At 34.8% G+C, this 12,510-nt stretch overlaps 1 protein-coding gene across 6 annotated transcripts in view; it reads right to left on the bottom strand.

Annotated features, from left to right (window-relative positions):
• Window positions 1-929: 929 nt before the first annotated feature.
• The window catches only part of ARL13B (ADP ribosylation factor like GTPase 13B), a 30,219-nt gene continuing 18,638 nt past the window's right edge, over window positions 930-12,510 (bottom strand). Inside the window, exons 4-11 of one of the 6 annotated variants that reach the window (XM_066340819.1) lie at window positions 11,625-11,730; window positions 9,166-9,368; window positions 8,078-8,171; window positions 6,880-7,096; window positions 6,412-6,528; window positions 5,909-5,977; window positions 1,538-2,925; window positions 930-1,507 (exon numbers count right to left, since the gene is read on the bottom strand). In XM_066340819.1, coding sequence (XP_066196916.1) covers window positions 2,849-2,925; window positions 5,909-5,977; window positions 6,412-6,528; window positions 6,880-7,096; window positions 8,078-8,171; window positions 9,166-9,368; window positions 11,625-11,730 — 883 coding nt within the window. In that variant the 3' untranslated portion in view covers window positions 930-1,507; window positions 1,538-2,848. Of the gene's footprint in view, window positions 1,508-1,537; window positions 2,926-5,136; window positions 5,181-5,908; window positions 5,978-6,131; window positions 6,325-6,411; window positions 6,529-6,879; window positions 7,097-8,077; window positions 8,172-9,165; window positions 9,369-11,624; window positions 11,731-12,510 lie in introns of those variants that run through there. The other 5 variants (XM_066340820.1, XM_066340824.1, XM_066340822.1 and 2 more) reach the window with 5 other exon arrangements.

The raw sequence follows: 12,510 nt of genomic DNA, 5'->3' as shown, positions 1-12,510 counted from the left end.
CATCCTGAAGTTACAGTGCTAAACTTTCCACTAAAATACTGGAATGTGTTACTGAAAAAAATACTGCTTCAATCTTACTAAAAGGGGAAAAAAAGAATCTATGTTGTTTACCTTGTTACAGTCCATCAATCCTTTCCAGTCTCACACCAGAGACCTAATGGGACCAACTATGTGTATTTTTAAAAATTTTGATTTTAAGACCTCAAAATCTGTGAGTAAGGTCTTTCTGGGGATTCTAGGATGTAACTAAAAGGGAAGACAACCTGAAAAACTTACTCTGAAGCACTGAGTCTCTCACATTAATTCAGTTCATGAACATTACTATTCCTTCAAAGAAGATACTTTTAACTTACCTTTAAAATATTTTGTCTGAAATGTATTTAAGACATTACACACAGATAATGCAAAATGTTCTGCTTAAAAAGTGAATTTTGTTCTTACCACTCCAGTATTTAAATAGCTGCATGCACTGATACATTTTGAAAGTGATGCTACGTGTGACAAAATCTAATTTGTACTCTCAATTTACAGCTGCACAACTTTTATCTCTCAAATATTAAGTGCACTATCAAAGCTCTTTATAGGTATACATATACACCCAAATTATTGCCAATCTCTTAATATATTCTAAATTAGATCACATCTCTCCTGCAAAAATATGCAAAGATTCTGTCTATAAGGTCTCTAGTTCAAACATTTTAGAAACGTGAGACTTGCAGCCCTTAAATATTAATGTCTAGACTTAGTTGCAAAAAATTGTAAATTTATGGTAATACAGGCAACATGTTGATGCTTTGCATTAGTTTTATTCTATACATAAATGTCATCTTGAGCAAATAAAAAGTGAGAGCAGTATAAATTACCGAAAAAAACCCCCACCATAGTAAATAATTACAAAGCATATTAATAAAACAAAACCTTATAAAACATTTTTGAGTACCTTGGTCACATACTGATAAAATTTATTTTAAAAGCAAAAACCAAAAATAATACATGTGCCCACACACACAACACACAGAACACACAGTTCATATATAAGCATCAACATTTTAGTTTCTCAAATTTTTTTTTACCACAGCAGTATTTAGCTTTACTTTTAATAAAGACTTCCACGATATTATTTTAGGAAAGAGGGAAAACAAAAGGCTTATAGGTTCCTAGAAACTGAAGCTGTAAAAAAGTAAGTCTGCAAAAGCAGAGCCTTTAAGCCATAAACTTAAGTGGTAACAGAGCTAGTGTTAGTAAAGTAGAGATAGCACATAAAAATTTTTGTGCAATCTCCCCTCCACTTATTACTTGTGTTGTCTGAAGGCAAAATGACCAAATCCTGAGAATAATTCAACTGAATCATGTTACAATAGTAGAATACAACAAAAGTATTCTCATGCTGGTAGTCACATAGACACTGTTTCCTCCTTTCTCTAAACTAGCAAACACAGAAGAACAAACCTTGACATCTATTCCAGATTTAGTATCCTTAAGAAGCTAAGTTTGGAATAGATTCCACCTTAGATGCTAAGTTTGGAATAGATTCCACCTTACTTTTTAAAAATCTCAATCATTTCATTTGAATATGGCAGATGTTTGTGCAACTCCTTGCTGCAAGGAGAGTATGGCAAAGATTTCCAATACCAAAGTGCTGAACACGTAACACACCACATTGTTTCAACATTTAAACTCCTTTGGTAAAACCACGTTATTGACAGAGCATAATATAAAATTATCAAATTCTGCTTCTCCAAAAACCCCCTGAACGGGGGATTCATCTGTCATTAAGTGGCAGAACAATAAGCCTTTACAAATACACCACTAGTTGACTCCAATGTAACAGTAAGAACATTTAAATAGGAATGTAACGAATTGTAACCCTTGGTGTTTAGGTATCACTTGTATGTGATTTTCAAAACATTTTAAAGAATGTTATATAAATCCTTAAAATCCTGTGGTTTCTTTAGTTTGAAATATGGTATTTTAGTATTATTGAGATTAAAAACTGGGAGGTCATCTGCACACTGGTTGATTTCCCATCAAAATGGATGATTTAATTAGTGCAAATTCCCCACTAGTGCAATTTTCTCATTTGTTGTAGTAGACAATACAGTATTCAACTCTATTTTTTTCCACAGAATTTATTACCTATGTCAAACCCAGTTAACAAAATGATAAGAAAACTTCCAGACAATTCAAATAGTATTATTTTGTATAAAGTGTATTTATTTTAATTTTTTTATCTTACCCTCTGCTTCAGATTGCCGGAAATATGAAATATGTAATGTAACACCTAAGAAAAGGTATTGGTACTGTAAGAGAAATATAAGAGTCAAACACACTTGATTTTTATGCACTTGACTATCAGCTTTCTAAGGCTCCCTAGGTATCATTTTATTGGTAGTAGGTACACAGCTCCATTCAAACTTTCAACTCATTTTATAAAAAGGTAGAAAAATATATTCAATATTTGTTTAACCTTTCTATATTCACCCTATCATACAGGAATCTTACAAAATGCTTTAGAATCATTTATTCCCTGAAAAAATACCAACACCTGCACAGCACCTGGAGAAAGGTCTCGGTGGGAATGTGCAATCCAGTATTATGGATCTTGAAGGTGTTTTTCTTCAGGTTTACAGCCATGTCTTTTCACAAGTAAACCAAATAAATCCTGAAGAAGAGCTGGTGATGTGAAAAGTAAATTATAAAGTCTGACCACCTAAGTACAACAGGATGAACTCCATGTTTAGTTCTCATATGCTGATAAAATGTCACGTAAAAAAATTTCCTTCAAGGTTAAAAAAAAAAAGACAGGATTTTTAAATGATGCTTTTTTAAAATTCTCTTTGTGCTCCAGTTAAGCAATGACATCATGGGTATCACTGTTGGGTCTTTGGCGTAGAGTCAGCGGGGGCAGAGGCTTTCCATAGAAATCTGTGGAAGAAATTCCAGAGGAGAAAAACACATCAATCTGTCACCTACCACCCTCCTGGCTCAAAGAAGGTTTACTAAATTCTTGCTTTCTTAATTTTAACTTTCTTATTCCATGAGTTTAGACCTAATTCCTCCAAGCAAACTTTCAAACCTAGTGCTAATTAATGTCTAGAGATGGATTGGCCAAACGAGGGTTTAATTACATTTTGTTATACATGCATCAGCATTTGCAAGATGAACCCCAAAGGGGATCTGTAAACATTCCTAAAATAGGAAAGGAAAAATCCAAAGTGTACAAATAGCAAGTGAAAAAATGAAGCACTGAAATTTGTATGTTGCTGTAGTCAAGGCTGCACTGCAATCTAGTTTTAAATGACAGTAATACTGGGCAGAATCCAAAGTTTTGGGACCATCTATGCATGGCATTTATCTTGCAAGCTCAAATAACTTTCTAAAAGAATTATTTCAGAATTTTTAGATAAAACTGCAACATTTCCTTTTGTCAATGAAGGGATTTAAAGTGGTAACATTATACAAGACAAAGTTAATAAGTACATCAGAAGAGAGTAAAAAGTGTTCTCGAACATTTGTAATGGATATAAAAATAAAAACCCCATGCAGACTGGAACATGCAAAGCACTTCGCAAGCAAAATAATACGAAACATGATAAGAGGAAAGAGGTAGAAATCAAGAAACAAATAAAAGCAGCTTTTTGAAGCATTCAAATCTTAATTTTGTTTATACAGACCACCTCTTCCCCAGCAAAGCCTTGATGGCCTGCCAACACAAAATTCAGCTTTAATAAATCATCATTTTTCAAGAAGAATATATCCCTCTTGTTCTACAGGTGCAATAACTTCTGTTAAAGTTGCATTCCTGAGCTAAGCTTAACAAAAGCAAACAAACTGAACTGCACTGCTTTAAGAATATGTGGACTGGTCTGTAGGATCAAGGTTTTAATTATCCTTACATTTAGTCAGCAAAAGAAGAACACTTTTATATTACTGTCATAAATGTTTTGATTTCTATAGCACTAATTACAGCAGCAAGAAAACTGCAACAAATGATTCTAAGGTCAATGAAAATCTGTCCAATGGATGGCTTTATTTATCCATTTTTTGAGATCTGGCAGAACACTTTAGGAGTGGCAGAGAATTTTACCTCCTATAGTGAAAGAGGTTAAACATTCTTGCAAATGTATCCTCCACTGACAATAACCAGGTGCTCATCACCTCGTGTTGTGCCAAAATTATTAACATGACTGGAAAAATTGCAGGCTTTATTGAATATAAGTGTGTAATTACAAAGTTTGAATGTCTGAAAAAACTTTTAAGCCCACCTTTGAATTTTGGGCAAAGCTGGGGGAAGGAAAAAAAAAAAAAAAAACCACTGATTTATTTCTCTGGTGAAGGGACAACCAAAAATAAGTTGATTTTCAGAAAGATGCAATTTAGGGATTATTGTAAAAAAAGAATACAAGGTAGTAGACTCCACTGGTCTTAGGGAAACACTGAGTTTCCACTCAGGAGCAGATTCTCAGTGTGCAAAATATGTAAAAATTCATTGAGAAACACAGTTGGGTGGGAGAAAATGGGCAAGGCCAGATGGGAAATTAAATCAGTTCAAGATGGACTTGGCAGTGCTGGGTTAACAGTGGAACTCAATGACCTCAAGGGTCCTTTCCAATCTCAATAATTCTCTGATTCAATGGAACTCAAACTGACAGAGATAAAACCCCACAGCTGCTTTACGCAAAATAAATGATGGTTTTGGAAATCAGGACCTGACTAAAGGTTTGACAGTGCCAGGCTATGTATGCAAACAATTTTCATTTATAAATAATGCTTTTCTAATAGCTGCTTTCTTTGCTAGGATTTGCAAGTGTGAATCTTGTGAGCAGTTCAAAATTCCTGAAAAAAAGAATAAATCTCCCAAAGAGTAGGCAATGCCTACTGTAAATCAGGCAATTCAGCTGTACATTCTGAGTACTTCAAGTTTGCTCCTACACCCCTGCTCAAGAGATAATTTCCCTACCAATGCATTTACCATTGTTGACTTCCAAAATTATTTAATAATTATACTTATTTTACAAATTAACACCTAGCTTAAGCAGGTTTTTTCCTCTTTATCCCACCCATGCTATTCCTACAGAATGCAACACCTCCCTTGGGCAGAGATAAAAATTGAGTTCCTTTTCTTCCCCTCCCTACCTCTTCATCTGGCTTTCCCTTCTTGTCGCCTTCTCTCTATTTGCCTTAAAAAAAAGAGCAAGATGGGTTTACAATTAAGATTACAAATCACATTCTAAGCACATGAATTTCATTCCTGTGAGAAATAAATATTTTGAGTTTAGTAATCTAATTTCCTCTTCAGGCATTTTTTGGTTCTCTGGCAAAAAGCTCCTTGTTCTTTCTTGTGTTCCAGATGTCTCCAAATAAACTTTTCAAAATTTGAAAAATAAAAATAGTAAGAAAAAATGAAGAAGCTATCATGTCAAACTCAGGAAAAAATGTAATATCAACTTAAGAAAAACAGTCTTCTGCAATCTTCCAAAAATAAAAAATAGTCATTAGTGAAGCAAGAAATCAAGACTCTGCCTAGTGCACCTTGATATTTCCAGTTAAAAATTTTCATTTTAAATGCAGTATGTATTTGGACTCTTCAAGTAACTGGTTCCATTACTCTTTGTAATGTGTCACTTTATAATTTTTAGGTGCAAATAACTTCAGATCATTAACAACTTCTGATATTTCATGCCATTATAAACTTTATGAGGGAATCAGAGAGAACTAATTGTTTTTTCCAAATAAAAAAATCAGACTTGAAAAAATCAAAAAGATGCTTTCTACTTAGCAAAAGGGAAAGCTTTTGGTCAATGAAAATTGGAATTTAGAAATGAAAAACAGATGAAGAATGAAGTGAATGTAGAAGTGAATGGAGAATGGTTTAAAAAGGTACAAAACTCCAAATACTTTCCATTACCAGGATGATGTGTTTCACCAAGAGGCTCAAGTTTTCCAAGTCTATTAAGTTTGGGAGTTCCCCATCCAACTAAAGGGAAACAAAAACTGTCAGAGCATTCCAGGACTGCACTGAATTATTCTGAGCTGTACAGACACCACATCTCCTTGGGAGAAATCAGGGTGTTTAGAAATGTCCAAGCTATGCACTACATTGCAACCATGGTGAAGAATTATGAAATATTTCAAAAATAAACTGATTCACCTTAAAAATATTGATATTTTTAATCACTTCAGTGAGTAATCAAATTTCTGGCTCTTTTTTGGGAAAACAATTTTCTCCCCCCATGGAATAGGCCAAATCAACACTGCTGGAAGTTCATGAAGTGGGAAGCTGCATCAAAGATTTTCTAGAGAGGAAGGTTTAGTAGCTCCTCTCTCTATGAAGTTTCATCATTCACAAGTGAGGTTTTTAAGGGATTACCAGCCACAGACTGAGACATCAATTCTTGTTTTTACACTTACCTGGTGGAAGAGCTGCTGGTGGTGTAGGATTCTTGGGAAGAGAGTCCTCTGCATTAACAGGTTCTACTCTGTGGCCTCTTTTTAATCTTGGTTTTTTACTTTTTTTCTTACTGTTATCTACATCCAACAGAAATAAAATATTACATATCTTGCAGTTATATTCAGGTAACATCCTGCAATAGATTCTATTACAATTGTTGGGTAGCTACAGGAGAGTTTTCAGTCCAAGCTTAGACATAAAATTATGGGAAATGTAAATCACACAACGTTTTGCTCTAGAAAATAAACTGTGGGCATAAAATATATGCAAACTGTTTCCATGAAGAAATATAACTTATACAACCTATTCCTGCATTTTTGTGTTTCCAGAAGATGACATTGGTATGGGGTATGATGACAAATAATATGGACAGAAGGAAGAAGCATGTGAAAAATCCCATGGAATGATTCAAAAGGCAGCAGTTTTACCTGAGTCAAGGCTTTCTGAGGCTGGTTGGTCACTCTCCTCTGCATTCTGCAGAAGCTGGGCAGTTGTAGAGTTGCACCTTTCCAGCCTGCTGTCATTTGTGTGTTGGCTACTGCTACTGGATAACTGGTCCTGCTCTCCTTGGGATTTCGAGACAGTTGTAGTCTTTTCAGTCTCCAACTTTTGCCTCTTCTTTTCCTTTTCCAGCTGTTTTTCATTCTAACAAAAAGGATAAGATTTTTTTCATGACTTCTAGCGTTGTAAACTGATTAGCAAGACAGGAAGGTTATTAAAAAAATGAAAATATTCCCCAAATAGCCTACATTTAGCATAGAACTTATTTTCAAATAGATGAAGAAATTAAATTTCCAATATCCTATCCAGAGGAAGGGTGGGGGAAATATAAAACAAAAGGATCTTTTGATTTATTGCCTGTTTTCTTGTTTTATTTTTGGTCCTATTAAAAAAACCATAAAAGCCTTCTACTTTCTTTCTCCTCAATTACTTTTTTTTTAATGTGTCAGTTAAAAAAAATACAGATGCACAGAGCCTAAGTCTCCAGAAAATGCTAGTTTGGATAAATACCTATTGTGGCATACAACCTCAATGACAGGCTGAAAAGCAAATGTTTGAATTACTTGCTGGAAAAGTTTACATGTTTCTTTAGATTGTGTTATCTCCAAGCAACTGAATAAAAAAAAAAATATGACTCAGGAATGTAGGTTAAGAAAACTTTAGTATATGAACGCGATTTACATATTTCAAAATTAATAAAAATTCTCAAAAGTCTATTTTCAACTGGAAAGAGGTTATGCTTACAAATTGGAATAACTGAAGGAGTCAGGAAGATTTGATATGACTCACCACATCACTAAAACACTTTAGAAGAAACTAATAGACCCTGAATATTTTCCACTTCTGAAGCCCTGGAGTTTAATTAGGAAACGCTTTCAGTCGTGTGTTTACATTTATTTTACTGTGTCTACAAAACTTTTGCTCCCCAGTCAATAATAGGTGTTTTCTTATCACGAAAACATTGATTCAATGCACAGAAAACAAGGCTGCCAAGATGAAGGTAAGAATTAAGAAAGTGCTGTGCAGACAGAACAACTCTTTCAAATGACCATTTTTTCTCATTGCCTCTCAGACATTTGTTAGTGGTAGCTCTAAAGAGATCCAGATTTCCACCTGTTCTCCTACCTCCGAGATTACAGCAGATATAGGCTGGAAAGGGTTGCCACATTTCCCAGGGTCAGGGTCTTCCTCCTCAGGTACATTTCCTTCTTCTTTTTCCCTTTGGCATTGTTGTTGGGTTTATGTTGTTCCAGAGGTTTTGGTGTTTGGTTTCGGGGGTGTTTTTTGGGGGCAAGGGGAGGGGAAAGAGTAAAAATTAATAAAGAATAATGAGGACACCGTACATTTTATAGAGAACAATGTCAGCCCTCCTCACTACACCTCTCAGTGTGGCATAAACCCAACACAATCCAACATGGTCAGGAGGTTTGTGTGTGCAGACATGTGGCAGATTAGGAGCAAACCAATTTTTTTTAGAAATTTATGAAATATATATGAAAATCATGTCAAGTCCCAGCTGTTTAAAAAGTACTTTAGTAATTTACTTGCTTATTTGAACCAAAACAGCCAGAATATAGTCCAAGACACTTCCCAGCTACTTCTCACAGTTAACTGAGACTCAAAATTCTCTGCCTATATAAGGCAGAGCACAGGACAGAGGTGCTCAGCAAATATTTTAAGAGCGACCCAGCAAAACTATTCACATCAGCTCTTCAAGTCACCACAGCAGGCTGCTAAAGACCAGAAAAGGCTTTGAAGGGGAGTAATAAATCACTTATCCTGCCTCCCCTCACTGCATCATCTTTAGTTCCTTCATGCCTCACCTGTTGGATATTCTGAAGTTTATTAAGCATACTGTTGAATAAATTTTCATATCAACTCTTCGATATTTACATATAGGTTAAAGAATCTACCTTAATACTTTATTTTAAAAAGTAACTTCAGATTAAATCACAGGAATTATTTTTTAGGTCAGTCTTCTGTGAAGTTTTATTAGTAAGGCCAAATTTATTCCACTGTTCTCATTCACAGTCCATTTCCAGCATGCAGCAAATCAAATAAAGGGGATGAAGAGGCAAAAAACTTCAAGAAAGACTCTTGGCCTGTAAGCTTTAAATCCTAGATAACTGGTTCCCATAAGATCTATGCACAGGAATGAACCAAGTATCTTAGAGAAGGGAGGAAGGGATGGAGTAGGAAGTACAGGAAAATACCTCTGTTCTCGTATCCTCCTGACTCGCTCAGCTCGTTCCAGTTTCTCCTGCTCCTCAAGGGCTCTTTGCTCTGTGGTGTCTCTCTGGATACGCTCATTTAAGGCATCGAAGTCTTTTGCTATGATATGGAGAAGCCAAAATAACCCCTTTTTTATTGATTTATCGATTTTTTTCCCACAGCCCATGATGGCTGAGCAAGGTTCCTGTAAATATACAGAGAAGGAGGGAAAAAGTATTTGTGGTTCAGACCACATTCCTTGACTGGAAACAAGAAATTAGCTGAACAATTACTGTTTACTGTGAAGCTTGTAAAACACTGCGAAATGTGGATTATAAATAGCCCACGCTAGATTTTTCAATCAAAATGAAAAAATCTGAGATGAAAGAGAATCAGCTTTGTTTCAGTTCATGAAAAAAAGTTCAACAAGTTCATAAGCACCTCGGGGATAAATAAAATCTGTGAATTTGTCTAAAAAGCTGTCAAACCAATTCATTTTTCAGAACAGGCACTGCACCTCGATTGGAGTAAAACTTTTTGTCATTATACTCTCAGCAGCAAGTGAGAGAAACATGATCTAGGCAAATTTGTTAAAAAATAAATGCAAACATGACTAAGAAAATAGTTCTGAAAATAGTTATGAAAACATATCTGGTAAGAAAACATTGAAGGACCAAGAAGGCTTCTCTTGAGATTAAAACACTTCAGGGAGATAGAATAATAGCCTTCAAAAACATAAGGTGAAATTGCAAATCGGAAAAGAATAATTTCCTCTTAATTTTTCATGTTAGGAGGACAATAAAATAGGCTTTAATTGGGACAAAAGAGACATGGCTTGATTCAAGCTTGGAATAGGGAAAAGATGTTCTCTCAAGATCTCCTGGGAACTGTTTTCCACAATGTTTTGGAGTGCTGTATGTCTCTTTTAAAACATTCTCTGAATAACAACTGAATAGATCCATCTATGTGTATGGCATGTAGAGATGATATTTCACACTGATCATGTTTGGGATTTGTGTTTGTGAAGATTAAATGAGACCAACACTCCAATGTCAACATCTGAAAAACTCTCAGTGCTCTCTCCATCTGACAAGCATTTAAATGGCACCACTCTCAGATATGGAATGTACAATTTACAGCAGAAGAAAAATATTCAGACCAGTTATGTTTAAATTAAGGTTCAAATAGGAGTCCTTTTCACTAAGGAGCCCTGCAATACCCTGCAGCAGAACCTCCTACTCAAGAAGGAGATGTATAGAAAGAAGATGTATGCAACTTTTTTCTCTGAGAAAACTGAGATCAGCCAAAACTGGTCAGCACTGAGGCAATGCTCTTCTCAGTTTGAGCCAAGATTATTGTTGCTGCAGTTTGGTTACAAAACATAAAAATTTAGAAATATGGAATATACAGACGTATTAAATAAGAGGAAGGTCGTTCTCACTGAAACTGTCCAACAGCAAGACAAATTACTCCTTCCATTTGCTTTAATACTTTCTGGGGAAATTTCAAGATCCAGTGGAAAACTAACTAAAAGAATAAGAAGAAAATAAAGGTTTTTTGGTCCTTGCCTAACATTTTATCTTGTTTCTCAATGCCTCTATTTAAATTGTCCCAGGAGTCATCCTACTGAAGGAATTTGAGACCATGTTTATCTTTAAAGAACCTGGTAAAGAAGGTGTCCATTAGAGTATGAAACAGTCTTTCTGGAGTCTTTCCTAATCAAACAGAAAATATAAATAAAATATAAATAAATAATCAATTCAGCTGTACTGGAATACACTAGTATCTTTCAGGTCTTTTTTACTGAGTATTTTTCAAGAAAATATTTTTGGCACAGAAGTTCCTTGGAAAAAAAACAAGGACAAACTTGCAATTTTAATTTTTATGACTCCTGTATGTGCAAAGTGCACTAACTGAAAGAAAGCACTCAAATAATCATGACATAATAAACAGAGCTAAACCCTGCCCTAACTCAGCTATTAGAGAAAATAATAGCAATACGCAGTGCTCTATAAATTTTACAAATCTCCCTATTGAATTAAAATTATTTTTTAATTTTAAAATCCAAAGCTGAAATGGTTTTGTAAAACTGCCTTCTTAATTTGGTTAATAACAACATAACCTGCACTGTCTTTCAAAATGTTTTTTAGTGCCATCAGAAAAAGATTGTGGAAGTAAAGCCCTACCTAAGACACTACCTAAGATTAAAACAAAGGCTTAAAGAAAACTTCAGGGACTACTAATTTGGATATATTATCTGAAATATTGAACAATATTAATTTGCTTTCATAAAGATTTCTGGTTTTGACTCCTCCTACAATGACTTCCTGCTAGGTTTTTTCTTAACAGGACAGTGAATACTGCATTTAAATTTCAGTTTTATGCCATGTAGCACGATTTCCTACCTTAATGAATGCTTTACACAGATATGAGAAAATACAGCATCTTAAAATCTACTTACAATTTGACAGAGACACTTGTGTTCATTAACCAGCTTTTCCAGAGATAAGGACTCAATTACATCTGCTTCTGACAGAGCTCCTTCTCTGTCCTGCTTGTTTGCCAGCCTAGAGGGAAGATGAAGAGAAACACTCATCATCCTGCCACAAGACAGACTCTCACATTCCAAAACCTGAGTTTGTGACAAAACTAGGAAGAAGAAGGGGAAAACTAAGAAAGAAAAGATTAAATTCCTTGTTTCAGCTTTATTTTTTCTACTTAATAGCCATGTTAGTCTATGCACCATTTTCAGTAGATACTAATGTTAGATAATCACTAAGTTGCTTAGTGATAACTTACTGTTATTTCTAGAGAAAGCAATCCTATTTACAATTAAGAAAATGGACATAAAAGACCATCCTGCTTTAGACCTGAAGCAACACAGGACAATCTGTTGGAGACTCTAGATGGAAATTCACACTTTTGCAACTTCCCAAACTGAGCATTTCCCTGTGTAAAACTGCTTCAGGACCATCTCAGCTCTGCCTGGTACCCAGAGTTTCTCTCTGATACTAAACAATGTTTTGAACTTGCTCTTCTTGAGTAAAACTTAAAGTGTAGAGGGAGGAACTTGCATGAATGGCTCTAAACCCCATATTTTATTAAATAAAGGAAAGCAAAATAACTCCCACATAACTCACAAAATAACTATTTTATAAGATGAAGATAATTGTCTTGTCACTTATATATTATAGGAAACAGGGCTCTAGAAAACAGACATGCATTTAGGAGTATAAAAATACAGTCCAACCTTATTTTGCACTTTCTACAACATTATTAATCCAAGCTAAGTGCTGCACAGCATTAGAAAATCAGAAGTTTGTACTTGCTTCTCTCTAATAAAGGAA

This window comes from Sylvia atricapilla, chromosome 2 (genome assembly GCF_009819655.1).
Source record: "Sylvia atricapilla isolate bSylAtr1 chromosome 2, bSylAtr1.pri, whole genome shotgun sequence".
NCBI lineage: Eukaryota > Metazoa > Chordata > Aves > Passeriformes > Sylviidae > Sylvia > Sylvia atricapilla.
This window is presented reverse-complemented; position numbering and strand designations above follow the sequence as displayed.